At 31.3% G+C, this 15,917-nt stretch overlaps 3 protein-coding genes across 12 annotated transcripts in view; 2 read left to right on the top strand and 1 right to left on the bottom strand.

Annotated features, from left to right (window-relative positions):
- Positions 1–676: 676 nt before the first annotated feature.
- Positions 677–3,445, bottom strand: LOC125064693. The gene has a single exon (XM_047671876.1). It carries the CDS (start codon positions 3,443–3,445, stop codon positions 677–679), a length of 2,769 nt encoding a protein of 922 aa, XP_047527832.1.
- Positions 3,446–3,884: 439 nt separating this feature from the next.
- On the top strand, positions 3,885–6,144 carry LOC125064963 (ADP-ribosylation factor-related protein 1). The gene is made up of 5 exons (XM_047672321.1): positions 3,885–4,045; positions 4,128–4,298; positions 4,364–4,445; positions 5,510–5,681; positions 5,897–6,144. Exons 1-5 carry the CDS (start codon positions 3,953–3,955, stop codon positions 5,988–5,990), a joined length of 612 nt encoding a protein of 203 aa, XP_047528277.1. The 5' UTR covers positions 3,885–3,952; the 3' UTR covers positions 5,991–6,144.
- A 118-nt stretch (positions 6,145–6,262) lies between these two features.
- LOC125064961 (AP-1 complex subunit gamma-1) overlaps positions 6,263–15,917 on the top strand; it is a 30,333-nt gene continuing 20,678 nt past the window's right edge. For 3 of the 10 annotated variants that reach the window (XM_047672312.1, XM_047672310.1, XM_047672316.1), the window contains exons 1-4: positions 6,263–6,401; positions 10,086–10,147; positions 10,689–10,830; positions 11,158–11,346. In XM_047672312.1, coding sequence (XP_047528268.1) covers positions 6,343–6,401; positions 10,086–10,147; positions 10,689–10,830; positions 11,158–11,346 — 452 coding nt within the window. In that variant the 5' untranslated portion in view covers positions 6,263–6,342. Of the gene's footprint in view, positions 6,402–6,877; positions 7,330–10,085; positions 10,148–10,673; positions 10,831–11,157; positions 11,347–15,917 lie in introns of those variants that run through there. The other 7 variants (XM_047672311.1, XM_047672309.1, XM_047672314.1 and 4 more) reach the window with 3 other exon arrangements.

Genomic DNA, 15,917 nt, shown 5'->3' with positions numbered 1-15,917 from the left:
ATGTAAGAAATACCGCCAGATTTTTAAAAATAACAATAAATATCTATTTTATATTATCTTGTGTATGAACGCGTATATGTATAGGTATAGGTAGGTACGGTGAAGTGGTCTATTATATTTTTCGCTTTAGCTCATAATGTAAGAAAAAGAATGGGAACTATAGACAACATGATATAAAAAAATGACTAGGAAGTTCAAACTTACTCATTTTTTATGTAAATGGTTTGCTCAACACTAGTTAAATGCGGTCAATTTATCTGGATTTAGTTATTATTTTAATAAACGATTTTATTTCTATTGCCTTTATTGATTTAGTTACTAAGTATAATTGTATACTGTTCCGATCTTCATTTTTATCTCTTTTTTACTTAAAGATTTTTATTATGTTGTAAGAATAAATCCTTCTTACATATCAGAGGCACATGTGTCGAAAAATTTAAAATTACCTATAAAAATAAATAAAATACCAATGAAGCAAAACATTACAAAGTGAGATCATTTAATTAAGTTCATCCGGCAATTGGAGAGGTTTAACCAATTAACATTCTGATTACCTACTCCTCCATTACACTTAATAGACATCCACAATAGAAACCACATTTTAAATAACTTTTATTTCCTTTATTAACAATAATACGGTAAAGTCCCTCACATTTATCTCGTATGTTCTATGATGCTAATAATATTCACAAAAACATAAATCCTTTACTAATAAGTCCGGTAGTGCATTAACACGGACAATTTTCATAACTTTTTTCAACTCCTGTTCTATTTCAATGCTTACAGAACCAGCTTGTTTCGCAGTACGGAGCAATGTTCGTGCTTTGTCAATATTCCTATCATACATCGCTAATAGGGCTAAATATGCCCAGCCATCTGCTAGCAATGGTTCTAATTTAACAGCAGCGGATAGCCATCGTTCAGCTAAACTATCTTCTCCTATTTTCGCATATACACGACCGATAACAAGAGCTGAGTGAGCCGATGGAGCAATTTTATGCGCACGGGCAGCACGTTGTAGTGCAGATAACGGATTACTCTGTAATCCGCCTATTGCTGCTTGTAGGAGTAACCATGAACAGGGCTCAACTCCCGTCCTGTCTGCTTCGGTAAAAGCTTTCTCACATTCTCCATCCCAGCCTCGTAAACATGTAATGCAAGTAGCATGCATTTGAGACATGATGGCCGAGGGACCAAATTTTTTAATTCCTAATTCTGTTAACTGTAACGCTTTGTCCAATTTGCGACGGAGAATCAATGATGCTGCTCGTAAATAAAATATATCAACGGTAACTTTAGTTTTCAAGTGTAAGCGTGAGCCTTGTGTAACACAACCCTCTTCTATACAAATAAGAAGTCTTTCACTAAAATTATAGCATCTCAAGCAAAGAAAAAAAGCTGAAGCTATCAACATAGGATTATAAGCGCTAAGTAAACCAGGCATCCAAAAAATTTCCTCTTCACCGCTTGTGTCTACCCATCGTTGAAGGAACTTTTTCCATTCTCTAGGCAATTCACAAGATTTTCTCATTTTACGAGCTGCTACGAATGCTGCATAAAAATTATTGTTATGATGATATAAAGCATGCAACGCGGCCCAACCGATAGCTCCTGTAGTACCATCTGAGGAATCACCCTTTACAGCTATACGAAAAGCTGCCGCAGATATTTCACCTTGCCTATCATTATATCCTATTCCTCCAAACATCCATAGTAAATATCTATTTCTACTTTGAGAACTTATAGCCTCCAACAGATAATCGCGAGCTGCCGCTTCATTCTCTTCTTCTAAACAACGCAAAGCTTTAGAAAGAAGTGATCTAGGATGACGTGGAGCAGCTCTTAAATTTTTGTCAATATGCGCCTCAGCTATTCTTTTGTCTCCTCCTAGCCGACTTCTTGCTGAAGCAATCCGCGAAGATGGCATAGGTTGTGGCAGCTGCGGAGCAAATGATGATGTTACTGCGCGGCGACTTGCTGCGTGCTGAGCTGTAATTATGTCTTGTAATTCAATATTCGAACATTCCCCTGGTGGGAACTGTTTAAGCATAGATCTAATACGAAAAAGAAGACGATTAGCCGCTGTTCTCTTTATACTTTGATTCATCAGTAATGTACCTTTACAAGTCAAACTATTTAACTCTTTGTGCACAGATAATGCCCCGCCTTCATTTCTTATCAGCCTTGCATCAATGATAGGATCTTCATGACTAGCTTCTATGCCTAATTCACTTTGAAGAACCGCAGAACCTTGAGGTGGCGGAAACCCTATAATTTCAAATAATGATGCTATTTTTGCCTTAGCAGTAAGTGGCTCAAATAAATCAAATCTTAATAAAATATATGATTCATGTCCATAATCGTCTAAGATTAAATCCGTTTCACGTGCACTAATTTGGGCGCTAGTTGGTGGAAGATCTAATAAACCACCAACCGCCTCAGGTAAATCGGCTTCATTATAATATAATAATTTAGCACAAACTGTAACTCCAAACTGACCAGGTTCTAACAATACTCCTAAATTTATAAATGCCATATACCGCCCTCTAATATCTATCTTGCCAAATCTGGGCACACCAGCAATTTCTATTAAAAACTCGGAATTTATTCTTTCTCGAAATCTTTGAGGGTCTATAAGAACACGATTCATGGCATTCCAATAAACTGAGTTACATGTATCACTATCCTCTGGTTTGACATTCTTTGGTATATAAATATCTTCAGATGGAATATTGAATGCTGTGTTAGCTGCTAGTCCACCATTGCTTGCGGCAGCCCAAACTATTTTCGATGCATTGAAACTGCTTAACGACATCCCAAAATTTAAAGATATAGGATCGTGAAGTTCATTAAGGCTGATTGCACTCAAATAAACAGTTCCTTCTTTAGCCACGGGAAGGCAATGAGCGGAAAGCATTGTAATCATAAGAGGAATTCTAGTGTTATTCGTTTCTCCTGATAATTTAGCACAAACATATACTGCACAACCTGAGCTTAGTCCTGTGTTTATTATTAATAAAGGTACCTTTAATATAATTTTCTCTTCACCTATTAGCAAAGGCAATAAATCGACAGTGGCTCCAGCTCTATTATCCGCATTTAATAAAGGGTCCGGATCTTTAGCTCCTTTTCCACCAGTGATACGAACAATAAATATTAAAGGCTGCTCCGCAATTAGGGATTGGTGAGAAGATAGTTTTAGATCTAAAGGCAATGTTTCTAAATTGACCTCCATTTTATGTTTCCATTTTATTTCAGATAAAATTAAGCCATTAAAAATAATTAAAAATATCCAATCGCCTGGACCGAACGAGATACCTTCTAGTATTAAGGAAAGACTGATAGAACAAGGATAAACAAAATCATCTTCAAATTCCCCATAAATACTTGATTTTTCAGATAGTATCGGTGTTTTTGATACTTTTTTCATCTCTTTAGGAGGCATAATTATATTTTATTTTGTATTTTTATATTCAAATATATATTAGTATTATTGACAGACAGTGCCAAATATAAACGATTTTTTTTGTTTCTTTATTGTTAGTTAACTACCTAGGTACATATTTTGCATCTATTGCATCAATATAAAATAATATATAAAACTCGATAAGACAATAAATACAACTTTAAATATACAATAAGTAAATATGATTTTTTAATGTGAGTGTGTTTCTATGTATTTTGCATATGGACATGTTGGGATTTTATAAAATGGCAATTAGTAGTTTAACCGAAAACAACATATTGTCAAATGTCAATGTCAAAAATGAATAGTGTTGTCAATTACAGTCAATTTGTCATCACATTTCTGTAATTTGGAATTTGTCAATGATATTTTTATTTGCATTTGTTGATTTTAAATTTACTTTAATTGTTACATTGCACTTTAGTTGATATTTGTAATAACTTATTATTTTAGAGTTTTCAGAATTTATATTTAAAATGTTTAAAAATGTATACACTACTTCATGGCTTTTATAAATATGTTATTCAAAAAGACGAATATTGTGTGTTAATCTTAGGCCTTGACAATGCGGGTAAAACGGTATACAAAATTCTTATATTTGGATAAACAAAAATATTATTATTTTTCACGCATCATTTATTTTGCTTACACTTTTATTTAGACATATTTGGAGGCTACTAAAACGAAATTTACCAAAAAGTATAAAGCGATGAACCCAAGTCGAATAACTACTACAGTAGGACTAAATATAGGGAAAATAGATGTAGATGGAGTTAGACTTAATTTTTGGGACCTCGGTGGCCAGCAGGAGTTGCAATCACTGTGGGACAAAGTGAGTATTGGGTAATAAATTAATTGAATTAATTATCAATGTTTAAATTACGTGTATTTTTCTAGTATTATGCAGAATGTCATGCTGTTATTTATATTGTGGATTCATCAGATAGAGAAAGAGTATCAGAGTCCAAAGAAACATTTGGTAAGTATATAATATATACACAACATCATAGAATATCTCCAACAATATGATTATTACATGTAAACAATTAAATACTTATCATTATTTTTAAATGAACATTATGTGTAATTTATTTACGAGCAGTACTAATGCCTTTTATTATCCTGTTATCTTTTGTATTAGTAGACCATAAAACAGCCCAATTCTTTACTAAAAAAAATGTACATTTTAGAGAATGTTTGACAACCTCATGAATGTTTTGACACAAGGAGAGCCAACAAATAATACTGCATGTAATCTGTGCCCTATGGCACAACTAAAAGCCATTAAACTAAGAGTTGAATTGAATACTGCATATATTAAAAAATTAGAATTTATGGTTTGATCCAGTTTTCCAATACTTTTACTGTTTCATTGTGTGCAATAGTTATAATTATTAATGATTTATTCGAACAAATCACTCATAAACAAAAAAAAACATTTTTTTATGCTTTTTTGTTATTATTTTTATTTATGTACCACATAAGTACTATGATACAATAATTAAAATAAATAAAATCAGGTAAAATCTTAAAAGAAAAACAAGTGTCAATAATAAATCCATTTCAACTCAAGAAAATCAATACGAAATATTGTTACTGTACAGACACCAATTAAAATTATTGCATTAATGTTTATTTAACGACATAAGTACTTTCCTAAAATACAATAATCATTAAAACGCAAATTCTTAAAGCAAGGACAACAGGTTATAGTAAAATATTTGAATAGACACACACACCAGATAAGTCAATAATATAATAACATTTCTTTATAATTCATGTTATTACTATTGATAATATATTTTGCACATAAATATTACCTTTACTGTTTCTTTAAACAAAATTGACTGATGATTGATGATGATGATGATGAATTGATTTTATGAATAATAAAGTAGATTATACAAAATTAGGTATGCATTTTGTTACGTAACAAGTGTATTCAATAAGACTTTCATTTATACTAATTTGAATAACTCAGAAGTTTTTTTTTATATGTGTAATGTTTATTTTTTTTTTCTAATCATATATTTAATTTTGTAGACAGAATGATAGCTTCGGAACATCTCTCTGGGGTCCCACTTTTGGTGCTAGCTAACAAGCAAGACATTCCAGATTGTATGGGAGTGCATACAGTTAAGCCAATTTTCAACCAAAATGCCCACTTAATTGGTGCTAGAGACATTATGCTAATGGCCACATCTGCCTTGACTGGGTAATTAATATTATTTAGTTCTTAGTAATATGTTCAAGTACAATAATACTTACATACATAAAATATTTACTTACATTAATAATTGTTTTTAGGTCAAGGTATTTGTTTCTAAATCTACATGTTCATTGATTTTGCTAAAATGTTTCGATATTAAAATATGTAAATTGTTACATAATGTCATTGATTAAACGTACAAATTAAATTTATTTTTTCAGAGATGGAGTTGATGAAGGTATAAGGTGGCTAGTAGATTGTATGAAACGTAACAGTATCGAGAGACCGGCGCGAAATCACGACGACAATTTATAAATCCGAACGATTGTGACATCAACCATATTTATTATATGTTCGCGCTACTAATACAATGAATAATAATTAGCTTTCATATTTAGATAATGATGTGACTCGGCCCATTGTTTTGTACATACAGTATTGACATTTGAAAATAAAATATTAAACCAACCGTGTGTATATTGCTATCCTTTTTTAGTGATAAATTGTACTTTTGATAAGAGATACGTAATTACTGGATATTTGAGGAGCACCTGCACCTGATAAAACACCTCTGATAACGCTTCAGTTTGTACTTGTAAACTAGCGTGACATACTTGTGAAATGTGTTTGTGAATTTTATGTTTTTGTGAAAAATCTTTTTGCAATCATGGCTTATCCCATGTACGAAGTTGATTGGAGTGTATTACCCCCTGAACAAAACAGAAGGTAGGTCGCAAAATTATTTGGAATGTACAAATACGATATAAATATAATATAATGTGAATGATTTCAAGAAATAATTAAGTGTGACTATTTCGATATTATCAACAAGTTAATATTAGATGTACTACATTTTTACAAATACTCTATATCCATTATTTTAAATTGCTGTGGTATATATAATAGGATTACGGAAAAAGACTAAAGATATCCACGTATTCTTTTAAATATCTATCAAAGTGTTGTCAACTTTGGATAATCATAACAAACTCTTATAAATATATGTCGTTCAATTGTATATACTTTCAATAACTATTATATTTTATATTTTAATTATTTTTGTTTATAAATATCTTCATCAGATTTACAAACAGAAAATATAAAATAAAAATACATGATTTGACTAGTATACATGAAACGTCATATGTGAGTGCGGGAACGAGTAGGCTGCGAGTCATGTCATGTCGATCGGCCATGTTGAATTTCTTGCAACGCAGGAAATGTCAGCTGGCGGCTGCCGTAATATTTCTGAATAAAATCTGTGATAAAAGATTCATTCGTAGTTTTCAGTGATAAGTTCTTAAAAACTGGAATCTGGCAAATATCGTGGTCCAATTTAATGTTGAAGTGAAAATATGATATTATTGTATAGGAGGTGGCATGCGATTTCACTTGCATTTTTATGGTTTGTGACAAGATAAAATGGTTATTAGTCTGACTAAAGCCTCCTAATTATTATTAGTTTTCTTACGTTATAATTTATGTGCTCGAAAGTGTTTTAAAATATCCATAAAGTTGATTTTGATACGTAAGTTATTTCACACCTGTCATTTTGAAGACCGATATTTATCCTGTCTTCGTAATCACCAAGGAATACTTGTCCTAATATAAGTTACGTCTTCGAAGAATTCAAGATGAACGGCTCCGAATCTGGGTAATTTTTTTGTTTACATTATAAGTCTCGCTCAGTCATTAGAAACATACAAAAAGACACATATTTTTTAAAGAATATTCATTTTTTAGAATTTTATCAAATATAATTTATCTTGAAATAGATTAAATTACTTATATTTTTAGTAGTATTAGTACTTATATTTAAAATGAGTAAAGTATGAACTTATATGATTTTATGATATTTGTTCATATTATATATACAGTAAACCTTTGAAACAAGTTCAATATATGAGTATCACTTAGATTAATTGTAAATTTATTGTATTAAAATAATGTCTAAATGGGCGTGATTTAATTGTACTTTGTACGTTGTTGTAATTGTATATGTTTATTATTCATTTAAAATTGTATTTTATTAACCCAAGCATATTCAATTTATTTTTTAATAAGTGAAAGTATACTTATCTTTGCAAATAATATTTATATATCATATATATCAGTAAGTCTTGTTTTGACTATTGATTTACATACAATACATATATTTTTTGCCATAAAAGTAGGTGGACTGTCAAATAAGCCTGATCAAAGATATATAAATCATTCGAATCACTAATGCATGGTGCAAAATAGAAAATTAAAATGTTATGTTCCTTGTGTCTGTAGTCACAAACAATAATTATTTTAATAAATATTACATGATATTATGTATTGTTATCTATTAAATAATATAGTATTCATATGGATAAAATATTGGTATTTAAAATTTATTAATAATAACAATAAATTGACGGCTTCTTACTTAAACCTAATCCGGTATACTAGACATTTTACCCATTATTCATTTAAATTTATTCATTTTTATGCAAACACAATCAATGGCATATGTCCAATAGAACTATGTAACTTTATATACTAGTGATCATTGTTTACAATTTCATTGTTGTTAATTTGGTATAATATGATTATGTTCAGTCACTTTACCCTATCCTGTTTATTTAGGATCTGTGTTAGTTGGATTTTCTCTCTGTTAATGATTTGTATTTCCTCACTTCACTTCATATAACAGGCGTAAAATCAGTATACTCTATTATGATGAATTAATATAGTTTGATTTATGGTTTTTTTTAAAGGTTTATTGCAATTTGAAAAACTTTAAATTACAATTATTGTTGGGTGTCATCAATTTTGATCAATTTAGTCATGTTTTTCTTTACTATTAATATTCTATCTCTACATATATTAACCAGTTACTTCTTCACAATCCGTACCTCACATCTTGAATGGTTTTAAGTTCTGTTATTGTCATATAGACATCCAAATCTTACTTACTTAATAGACTATGTAATTTGAATTCTGTGTTCCTCTGAAGTATTTAAAGTAAATGTGTGTTTGTTTATGACTAAGAATTAATTTCCATCCAATCTGATATTACTTTGTTAATATTAATAAGGTATTTTTTATAGCTTATTATCTAATTTAATGGATAAAAACAAAAGTTAATTAAAATTGAAACTGAAATCAAAACATGATTTCATATACTTATATAAACAAACAGTGCTCTATTGTACATATGACAAAGCTGTGACATTCAATATGTGTAGCATTCATAACAGAAGGCCCTATTGTTTATTTTGCTATGTATATATTTTTGTACTTAATGTATATGTTATATATTACAGTGTCTGTTAGTGTTATTTGTTATAACATATTATGTTTTTTTTTTAATTTGACTTAAATGTTCCTATAAAAAAACAACTTTTGCTTTTGACTCTGTAGATAGATGACAGTAGATACATAAGCAAGTGTATTGAACACATATTTTTATTCTTTTTAAGTAAAACTATCAAAAAAAAGCTTATAATGCATGCTCTTGTAATAACACTTTGGTGTAATTTTTGTTTGAGCCATAAAAAAATCATTAAATTAAAAAATAATATATTATACCATGTGTGACATTGATAACAAAGTCTATGTTCATTTACATATTAGTATAGTTAGTCTAAAACTTTGTTTTTAAAAGTTATGTACTTCACATTTTGCAGAGTATGAACAGATGACTTTCTTATATAAAAAATAGTACATTAGCATTAGCAGCCCGTAAATGTCCCACTGCTGGGATAAAGGCCTCCTCTCCCTTTGAGGAGAAGGTTTGGAGCATATTCCACCACGCTGCTCCAATGCGGGTTGGCGGAATACACATGTGGCAGAATTTCGTTGAAATTAGACACATGCAGGTTCCTCACGATGTTTTCCTTCACCGCCGAGCACGAGATGAATTATAAACACAAATTAAGCACATGAAATTTCAGTGGTGCCTGCCTGGATTTGAACCCGAAATCATCGGTTAAGATGCACGCGTTCTAACGCGTTAATTAATTGCTAATTCTTTGGTAACTTTTGTATAAATTATGTAACTTCATGCATACAATTAATAAATTAACAAAGTAACAAAATAATATTACTGATTCACATTGGTACATAATTTTCACATAAAACCTTTTGCACTTACAATAGCCTCATCTAAGTCTTAAATGATAGAATATTATTACCTATCTATCCGAGGCGCGAAAAGGCACCTTGCGCGAAAAGGTACCTACCGGGCTGGCATGGCATGGCGAGGATGACTAGTATAGTACATTCTTCCCAACAGTACTAGCCGTCTTCACATTTGGACTCCACTTGCACTTACCATCAGGTGGAGTGTAGTCATATGCCCGTGTAAATAGAAGAAAAAAATCTAGCATTAAATTACAAAGAGGTTAATTGTTTATGGTTAACAGAGTGTTTCTTTCACAGGTTTAACCCAGCTTTCAATATTGCCACCATAAAACAAGTGGTAAATGAGGCCATAGAGAGAGGTGAGTACACCTTCGTTTTCATTAGATTCTGATTAACAGGTAAACACTAGTTTAAAATGCATCTAGTGCATCTCAAAGTGTACATTATACTCTTTAAATGGTAGTTTTAGAATCGATTGCTCTCTTTTATTTGTAGCAAGCATAATTTATACTATCTTAACAATTTCTTTTAAAGTTCTTCTTGCCTTATTTAACCCCTGAAACAGATTTTAATGCTTCCATAGCTTCTTTAGTAAAACTAATGTTGTTGTTAATATATTTGAAGAAATATATTTATTTTATTTTTATCATGCTTGCCTTTTAAGCTTAAAATTTCTTTATTCTATTATAATTTCGGAATGTTAACGAAACTTATAAAATAAAATGTATGTATGTGTATTTTTTTTAATTCTCCAACTTTTGGTTGCACGTACTTTAAAAGTGACACATTTTTAATAGTTTCGTTATGCAATCCATCACGCTTATACTAAGTTTCTTAACAAATGCACTGATAAACGCTTTTTTGTGTGTGTGTCGTCCGTAACAGTCGCGCCGGTTTCAGTGCGGATGCAGACTCCAACACGGTTACGAGATCTGATCCGACAAATACGTGCAGCTAGAACAGCTGCTGAAGAAAGAAGTGTCGTTAACAAGGAATGCGCGTACATTAGATCCACTTTCAGAGAAGAAGATAGTGTTTGGAGGTAGGGAGAAATTACTCGTGTATCAATTTAACGAATATTTTCTGATCTTGGTGCCATTATCCATTCGAGTAGTCGAACATTTAATGCTGGGAAGAGATGATGTGGGGCGGTTATCTTCCTTAGTTTTATCATTCCGGAACCGGAAAAGTAATTTCAACCCTTTTATTTGGTGACATGCAAATGGTTACTTTATGTTTACTGGTCCCCTCTATTTGTAAATATTACCATTATCAAGATTCAGCCCATCTGGGATTAGGTGTCAAGTTATGACAAAGACCGAAGAAGCTAGCTAATTTCAGCATACCTTATTTTCCGAACCTCAAACAGATGTCGAAACATCGCGAAACTCCTGTACATTCATATGCTGGGCTATCCAGCACACTTCGGTCAACTGGAATGCCTGAAGCTAATAGCGAGCCCCCGCTTCACGGACAAGCGCGTGGGCTATTTGGGCGCCATGCTGCTGCTGGATGAACGGCAAGATGTACATTTGCTGATCACCAATTGTCTGAAAAAGTAAGTGTCAAATCCATACTAGTTATAATACTAATATATTAAATAAAAATATTTTTGTGATATAGGATTTTGATGATGTTTACTGTGGAGAATAAGACAGTCGAAGGATTATTTGAAATATAACACTTTAGAAGTTGAAATAAAAGATACAAATGTCAGTAATAGCGATAATCATGCGAAATTGGTGTCGTTAGTAAAGTATCAGCCTGTAAATGTTCCAACTTTGGCTAAGGCTTCCTCCACTTTTGAGAGGAGTTCCTCTAATGCGGGTTGGATCGTTGTTAAAATGTCGTCGTAGGTGCTAATGTAAAATGAGTTACATTAACTCATATAAAAATTTGTATGATTTTATTTGATAGCAGTTAAACATATAAAAGTAACAGATCGTAAGTGTCCCACAATTAGGCGATCTCTCTTAAGGAGAAGATTTAGTAAACAAATTTCACCAGGCTTCTCCAGTGTGGCTTGATACATGTGATATGATGCGGTTTTCCTGAAACGCTAAGCACTAGATGAATTAAAAACCTAAATTATGCAATAGAAAATTAAAAAGTTCTTGAAGTAATTAAAACCCGTCTTCGTTTATGGTCGACGTGTTTTATCCGCTGATATATTGACTCATAATTAAACCTATAATCATATAATTTAGTATGTATATAGTGTGAAGTTAGAACTCTGGGGACTGACAAACGCTATTGTTTCAAATGTGTCGTCCATAAAAGTGTAGAGAAGGATAACGTTAACGATTTTGTGGATAAAAATAGATGAAGACCTATTCAATGATTACGTTTTAACTTATAATCATTTATAAAATTTGATTACATAAATAAAAGCCGTAATAAATATTCGAAGTCTCGTATAATGTATAGATTTTTTCTTGAAGAAAATTTTGTAAATGACATTAAGAAGAGGGAGAGATTACAAAAATTTGTAGAGTATGCGGAAATAAGACTTATAAGTAGGATTATTTATTTCGCTTCGTTACACATTGATTTATCAATAATTTCCTTATACTGTTTAATTTATAATAATGAACAATACTTTTAGAATATGTTCTATGTTGAATCTTGCAATATTTTTTTTGTTCGTATGTATCAACGACGTATGTGCGTGAGTGTGTATTGAAATGTATTTGAGTTAATAAAATTCGTTTTATTTCTTTGTACACCTAAAACTGTTCTTTCCTAAACTTAACTTCTAGATAATATTTTGTTATACAGTGTAAATATACATATACCTACGTAGATATATAACGTTGATAATGAATATTCAATGCACGTGATAACTCTACCTTATTAATATATACGTAAACAAGCGACATAAGATTGGTTTGAACACATCAATCTGCGCGGTTAACCACACATGGAGTACAAGCTATATATGTACCTGCAATTGAAATATATATATAATTACGTTACATGAACATCAATTACGGCTTCTGTGATTCTGTCAATATAATTGCAACTAAGTAAGAAATTATTTCAGTGTATACAATAAATAGTTTGTTTTCATTTTAAAAATACGTAATTATTCTGAGCTATATAAATATGAGTATTTCGAGAAGATTTATTGTTTTGATGAAATTCATAGACGAATAATGAAGAGAGTTTAGGGGTTGTGTGATTGTACGTTTCAGAATTGAACGTGTCTGACGATATTTGAAATAAAATCCTCAGATAAAGGTAAAATGAGTTTATAATTTTAAGGACGCGTCACGTTTTGGCACGTTTCGTTACAAAACAGAGAAGAAAGATATAATTTAGAGAGATAGAGAAAGAGAGCTATATGTTTATTTTTGCAACTGGTTTCTCCCGCGAATGGTCTAGATTCCATCCTCGCTAGTTAAAATAATTGTCATCGTACATTGTAATTATAGGTTGACGTTCGTAGATATTTATTTTCATATGAATATAGTCAGTATTTGTGCGATTACAATGTGTCGTCATTATTAACATTTTAGAAATGATATTAAATTGAGTCTTACTGTTTGTATATGAGTTTAATTTTTGTAACATTTTACGGATGAAACTTAACGAATATATCTTTCTCGGTATATTCGGAAATACTTTATTTAAAACAAGAACATAACTATCATTCAACGACGTCTCGTAAATTAACTAAATTTAAGGCTGGTTTTAATAATATTAAATACTTAATACCTTATCCGAAACGCGTTGTATCATCTGGTATAAGTTTTACGTGTAATGGTTTAGTATTAGTTATTTCAATTATGCATTACAGAAATAACGTCACCTAAATGATGTATTTTCCGAACATTTAGCTTGTATTTCCGGTCTAATTAAGCTACATACAAAAAAGTCCTTAATAATATCCTGCCTTGGGGTTAAAACTCGCTTCATACGAAATTTCATAAAATTCGGTTCACTGTTATAGCTGTGAAAGCGTAACAGTCAAACAGAGTTAATTCCGCATTTATAATATGTATTAGTATAGATTAAGTTATGTGATAAGTTGCTTGTATATTATGTTTGGCGAATTCGAATAATAACTTTGAAATAACTCTACGGGCAACCGGTCACCGACCCCTGTAGTTACATATGTAGTTAGTATACTTTGGGGAATTTTAATCGCACGACAGTTTTAAAACGTCTAAACGGCATCGAACTAAAATTGTTTGTTTTTGTTGATAATTACGGATCAGGTGTGATCATTAAGAAACAAACTACGTAACGGTAGTAAGTAGAGAGTTAGAATCTCTTTACGGCAGAAACGATTGACACAAACGTTACATATAGAGTTACGTTGCACGTAAACATGATCTGAATATGTGCTCCACTGTTTTTTTCAAAAAATTCTCGAATAGTTTAATGTAACGCATGTTTATTTTGAACCAGTAGTAATATAACGATAAATAAATTGAAAATAGAAATCAAATATGTTTTTAGACACTATATATCCTCATAGTTTATCGAGTTACCAGTAGCATAATAAACAACCCGCGGACAAGAGAAAATCGATACAAAATAACAAGTGTTTATATTTGTCTGTTGCATAATTGCAAGACAAACTTGACACTTTTTTCTAGAAGATAATTGTCTTCTAGCTAAAAGGGTTGAAAAATAATTTAGAACTCTCAGATATCAAGGCGGTCGTATGTTTTTTTTAATAATGTAGACGATCTGGGCGAATGGCTCACCCGATGGAAAGTGGAAATATTAACCATTCCTTACATCGTCAATATGCCATCAGTCTTAGGGTTCAGAATTGGTCCCTTGCCCGTAGTTATACTGGCTTACTCACCCTTAAAAACGGAAAACACCGCTCTTTAGCGGTACCTTCCCAGCTGGCTTACAAAAAGCATATAGTGAAACTATTTAAATTTATTTTTGTTTAACATTTTATTTTACGAATTCTGTAACGTTAAAAGCAGGATTTCCGTGGGGTTCCCGAAACAACAAAAAGTCATTTCTACAACAAAGATTATAATAAATAGGTATTGTCTCCAATTTGTGGCTTTTCTTTTAAACTTGGAGGTTTAGGATATCCAATGATCGATATGATATAATAAGTTTGCTTCGAAAGGAACGATCGCTGAACAGAAATTTTTAATATTTCTACATCAGGGAAGGCGCGCCCGATGTATGTCTTTGACTTTTCCGCTACAACACTATATGGTTTCCCTTCAAGTGTCCATTTACATATTATGAGCTACTTCAATAAATTGTACACATTAATCTGGTACAGTAAAGTGATTCTTAATAGGTGATATCCTCGTCAATACGTAATGTTCCCCATATAATTTCGAAGCATATCTCCCAACACCGATTAAACCAGTTGAAAAAAAATGTTACTATATTTGAACAAAAAATATATGTTTATAATCTTTGTCATCAGAATTTTTAATTTTTGTTTACTGTTAACCCTTTAGTTCAATACAACACTATCGCTTTTGCACTTTACAGGTGTTGGGTACATTTTTCCGGGATAAAAGGAACTGTTCCGAATTTCATTCAGATTCGTTCAGTCGTTCTTGAATGATTAAGTAACAAACATCCATCTATCCAAAGTTTCGCATTTATAATTTTAATCGGAAGTAAGATAAACGCAAGAGTATATAATCTCAGAATTTTACAGTCCGATTTGAAAAATGTTTGCGTTAGAGAGCCTATATAACATCACGCAATACGACCCACGGGGCGGAGCAGTAACCTTTAATGGGGGTGAAGCAATGCGGAGCGGATCATAGAAATATATTTATACGTACTAAATAATTTTATTTGTACTATAAAAATATTTTTATTCTATAAGCCTACTCCAACCACAGGGAAACAGATAAACAACATTTTACGTCGAATTAACGCGATATCACGGTCGAGACTTTGAATGAGCTGTGATATTCCAAAAGGATATGAGAAAAAATTGTCGTATCGAATATAAGTAGTTAAGGGTTGTATTTGAAATAATGATATATCAATCAAGAATTGTTAGTAGTGGTTTGTTTATCTTCATTCCTTATTCGATTGGAATACGCTATAGAAATTTATATTTTTACCCAGAACAAAAAACAGACATACATTCAAAATTTAATTAAAATTTTACTATTAATTTAG

Source organism: Vanessa atalanta, chromosome 6 (assembly GCF_905147765.1).
Source record: "Vanessa atalanta chromosome 6, ilVanAtal1.2, whole genome shotgun sequence".
Taxonomy (NCBI): domain Eukaryota; kingdom Metazoa; phylum Arthropoda; class Insecta; order Lepidoptera; family Nymphalidae; genus Vanessa; species Vanessa atalanta.
The sequence above is the reverse complement of the archived record's forward strand: the minus strand, read 5'-3'. Positions and strand labels throughout refer to the sequence as shown.